The 4,762-nt window shown below is 38.7% G+C and overlaps 1 protein-coding gene across 1 annotated transcript in view; it reads left to right on the top strand.

Moving 5' to 3' along the window:
* The window catches only part of LOC119420857 (clathrin interactor 1), a 218,685-nt gene extending 214,073 nt beyond the window's left edge, over positions 1-4,612 (top strand). The window contains exons 2-10 of the mRNA XM_037688280.1: positions 366-470; positions 655-751; positions 1,929-2,037; positions 2,327-2,503; positions 2,896-3,064; positions 3,382-3,598; positions 3,686-3,767; positions 3,847-3,924; positions 4,257-4,612. Coding sequence (XP_037544208.1) covers positions 366-470; positions 655-751; positions 1,929-2,037; positions 2,327-2,503; positions 2,896-3,064; positions 3,382-3,598; positions 3,686-3,767; positions 3,847-3,924; positions 4,257-4,612 — 1,390 coding nt within the window. The remainder of the gene's footprint in view (positions 1-365; positions 471-654; positions 752-1,928; positions 2,038-2,326; positions 2,504-2,895; positions 3,065-3,381; positions 3,599-3,685; positions 3,768-3,846; positions 3,925-4,256) is intronic.
* Positions 4,613-4,762: the final 150 nt, after the last annotated feature.

Genomic DNA, 4,762 nt, shown 5'->3' with positions numbered 1-4,762 from the left:
ATATATATAAACCAACCACCTCTATTATTTGTGGAAACTATGCTTTCTGGTTTTCATATTGCTTTAAAATTTAATTTCCTAAATAATTGATGTGCTCAAAAAATGTATCTACTTCTCATGTATTAATCTACATCCATTGTGTCTGGTTGTACATAAAATAACAAAAAAATGTGCATAAAAGATTGTCTCAGGAAACAGGGCGAGTAAATTGTCAAACAGCACAGAGAACCTCCAGCAGAGGCAACTGGACCACAACAATTAAAAAGAAATAAAAATGGGAGGAAAACCTGTATTTATTTGATCCTGATATAAATGATGGCGTTTTCACTGTCGTTTCTGAACGCAGTATTTGTTTCTGCCAACAGCACTAATGTGGTTATGAACTACTCTGAGATTGAGTCAAAGGTCAGAGAAGCCACCAACGATGACCCCTGGGGACCCTCTGGGCAACTCATGGGAGAAATAGCCAAGTATGTGAAACACTCCTACGCCTGGTTTAGATGCATGTTTGCTGTCATAAGGATGCAGATGATTTGCACTGTGACCTAATGTCATGGAAAAATGTTAGAATATGTTCTGATTCTGTTGTGTTTTACGTATTCTTTTTATATCTGAATTGTAAAACATTAATTTTGGTTGTGTGTTTGTGCATAGAGCTACGTTTATGTACGAGCAGTTCCCAGAGGTGATGAACATGCTGTGGACCAGGATGTTGAAAGATAACAAGAAAAACTGGAGACGAGTCTACAAGGTATGAATCTGGTTGGCAGCTGTGTCCGTGTTATTTTTAGCCGCAGTGTTTTTTTTTTAATATACATAAATTTTTTGTGTAAGGTAGCAAAAAAAACTACCTCAGCAGCAACATCGATATAAGACATTTTGCAGGGGGGGAGGGAGCTGACAAGATGGTGAGATTGTCCGTGAACACAACCAGGAAGTTCCATAGTCCTGATAAAGATGGCACAGTGTCTATCAGCCAGTTCAGAGGGGAGAGCGGGGAGGGGCAGAGCTTCATGATTTACATATTCTCCAGGAGCAATTTGTGTCAAGGACACAGTGTGAGAGATCTTTTTTAAACCTTCTTTCCTCATGTTTTTATTCCCTTTTTTTAATCTAAGTGATAAGAGCAGCACTTCACACGAAGCTGCAGCCCTCCATGCATTTCCGTCTACCCTTGTTGGACGGCTGCACTGGAATGAATTGTCGCCGTGCTTAACTGTGCAATGACAATAAAGTAGATTCTGATTTTAAAGCAGGTGGCTGGTGGTCAGTGCCATGGTCTTATAATCCTGAGGTATGCGGGTTCGAGTCCAGGTTGCGTCAGGAAGGGCATCTGGCATAAAACAAATTGCCAAATCTTTCATGCGAGTTCGCTCGCTGTGTTGAAGAAGGGAGAAGCCGAAAGAAACGTACTCAATATATATTTTTATAGCAACAATTTGTGTACCATTTGGACAGTCTTGGCACACGACAGATATTCAGTCTAAAATAATCCCCATATGTAAACAGAGTTCGATGAGGAACTACTGAATCAGAGATGCTGGGTTGACTTCTGAATGGAAACAATTAAAAACTGTAAAGATGAGAATTAACAGAAGTATTCTTTATGGAAAGGAACTCCAGCACTAAAGCAAAAGTTAAGTCTAAGATCATGTGCAAATGAGCTGCGTCGAGATATTCTGAACTCTTCGCAGGAGAATTTTTGCAACTGATCATTAAATTTAGTTGTTAAAAAAGGCTATTTGTTGTTTTCTGACACAAACCCAGATCATTTTGAGTCGTATTGCCTCCAAACGATCATTTAATGATGTAAACATTCTAACCCAAAACATTGAATAGTAGCATATTTTGACAACTACTGGCATTATGAATTTAAATTTCTTGGCAACAGATCATGTTCACTTCTTTTTTAATTCTCTCTTCTGCAGGCCTTACTCCTGCTGGCCTATCTGATCAGGAATGGGTCTGAGAGAGTTGTAACCAGCGCCAGAGAACACATCTACGACCTGCGATCTCTAGAAAATTACCACTTCATTGGTGAATCTAAGAAAAACAGCCTTCTTAATACATATTAAACTCTTAAATCTTCTTTGTATATTTGTATTTTGTGTTAAAGTTTGCCAAAAATCCAGCATTTCATGTTGTTTTGCCTCTGGGATTAATAAAGTATTTTTGAATTGAATTGAATTAAACTCCAGTAAACAACAGTGATTTTTGAGGCAGGTTGTCACAAATCTACCGTTGAGTATCAGTGACCTTGCAAGTTGGCTACTAGTTCTGCTGCTTTAGATATCTTTTATAACTGTGTTCTTGTGTCTGTATACAGATGAGAATGGTAAGGATCAGGGTATCAATGTGCGTCAGAAGGTGAAGGAGATGGTGGAGTTCATCCAAGATGATGACAGACTTAGAGAGGAGAGGAAGAAAGCAAAGAAGAACAAAGATAAATACATCGGAGTGTCTTCTGAGAGCATGGGTGGAGGAGGGGGCACCTTTAAGAATTGTAAGTAGCTCCTTGAGGTCTTTTGACATTAACAGGATTAAATATATATATATATATAAAATTGGAAAAGTGTAAAAAAATAAATTGTAAACCGACAGCAAAACAGTTGTAAATGGGTCTAAAATAGATATATTCATAATAATAATAATAATAATACTTTATTTATAAAGCCCTTTAAAACAACCACAGCTGCCACAAAGTGCTGTACATATAAAATCAAGAACATTTAAACACATAAAAACAGTTGTTAAAACATTAAGATCAATAAAAGTAATAAAAACAGTGCAGATCAAATTCAGTGTGTGCTAAATACTGCATTTAGTTGAAAATGGGAAGTTTATGCCACTTGATCACTGATATGAATTCTTATTTTCCTGATTTTTTACTTCCAGCTAATGAACTGGATCGGAGTAAGTGGGATGAGGACTGGGACAAGAGCAGAGGAGCTTTCCCTTTCAGTGAGAAGCTCGGAGAAATCGGTGATAAGATCGGCAGCACCATCGACGACACACTCAATAAGTTCAGAAAGAAGGAACGGGATGACTCTCCTGACAGAATCAGGTCAACATTTTAATACTTCCTAAATTAATGCTTTTTAAAAAAGTAATCTGATTAATTGTAGGTTTATTTTTATCGCTGTGGCAAACTAGTTAGTGTAATGTAATGAAAAATGTGCCTCACTTTCCAGCCGGTTTGACTGGTTTGCAACATATTTAAACCTTTCTAAAATAAATGAACAGTTATATTAATAACCAGCAATATACAGAGAACAAGAGGACATCACTCTTAGACATACTGTAACAGCAGAGCAACTAAAGAACAGCTTCATCTCATCTTCAGCTCCTGATTTTTTTTTAAAAATCATCTGGTTGCCATAGTGACAACGAGGAGGACAGAACATCAAGAAACAGTAGGCAGGAAACAGTCGAGTTCAAAGACGAAGAGGAAACTGTCACAACAAAGAGCATCCAGATCACACAAGCAACAGAAACCACAACCACCACCACACGGAAACGCAGCGGAGCAGCAAACTGCAAGACGCTGGACCTGGGTGCTGCAGCGCACTACACAGGAGACAAGAGCCCCGAAGAAAAGGTCTTCACAGGTTTTTGATTCTAACATGGCACAGATATTCATTGTTTACACATTTATTGTTCTCTTCCTGTATCCCACTCTCTTCAGTCAACAGTCAACAGATCTTCCAGTAGTGGACTGGCTGACCTGTTAGTGATTGACCCTTCATCCAGTGAGAGCGCAGCAGCAGGTAACTACAACAAGCTTTTTGATTAAAAAAGGAAGTTCTGTTTTTTTGTAGAAATGTATATTTGTGTCCACTCATTCAGGAGGCAGTTCAGACCTCTTTGGAGGATTTGCTGACTTTTCCTCACCTGCGGCCTCTGCAAGCCTCCCCACCTCCACAGGTAAACATCTTCTTTGTTGGCGTGTGCTATAAGAAACCTCAACTGTTTGAAATCATTATCATAAAACTCTCAAAATCATGCAGCATATCCTTATGTTTTGTAGCAAAATCTTGAGTTAATCCTCTTTTTTTTTTTTTCAGTAATACTTAAAAAAATACTTTATAATAACTCTATTTCAGAGACATTGTTAGGTTTTTCTGTTGTGTATGTTATAGCTGTTAGGTATTTTTATAATTATTATTTTCTACAAGTTTTTATTTTATTTTATTTTTTTACTTTTTTCTACTATGCTTAAAATAAACATGAATCAGCCGTTACTGTCTTGTTATTAGCTGCTGTGCCGTCCGGTGGAAATGGAGAATTTGGTGACTGGAATTCCTTTTCAGGAAATCCCCCGGCTTCTAGCTCTGGTCCATCCCAGCCTGGGGCTGACCTGTTTGGCAGCAGCCAGTCGAATACGACACCAGCCTCTAAGTCCACCACTGTTCCACCGTCTGCTGAGCTTCTGGACCTGATGGGCGGAGTTAACAATCAACTGACCAGTCCACATGCAACACTCAGTGCTTCTCAGAGCATGACGTTCTCTTTGGGAGGAATGACGCCGGGAGCAGCTGTTGCTATGCCTACGATGCCCCACTCTCTCTCTCAGCAGGTACAAATCACAGGACAATTTGTCTTAAGATGTTGACAATTATCTTAAACGGTTTAAAGTAAATTTCATCAAAAGAATACAGTAGTCCCTCGTTTATCGCGGGGGATCCGTACTCTGAAGACCTGCGATAAGTGAAAAACCACAAAGTAGGAATAGTAGTACAAGTAGTAAGTAGTAGTTTATTTT

The sequence above is a fragment of the Nematolebias whitei genome, chromosome 14 (genome assembly GCF_014905685.2).
Source record: "Nematolebias whitei isolate Nwh7 chromosome 14, NemWhi1, whole genome shotgun sequence".
NCBI classification, from domain to species: Eukaryota; Metazoa; Chordata; class Actinopteri; order Cyprinodontiformes; family Rivulidae; genus Nematolebias; species Nematolebias whitei.
Note: the sequence above shows the minus strand (reverse complement) of the source record. Positions and strands in the feature narration are given on the sequence as shown.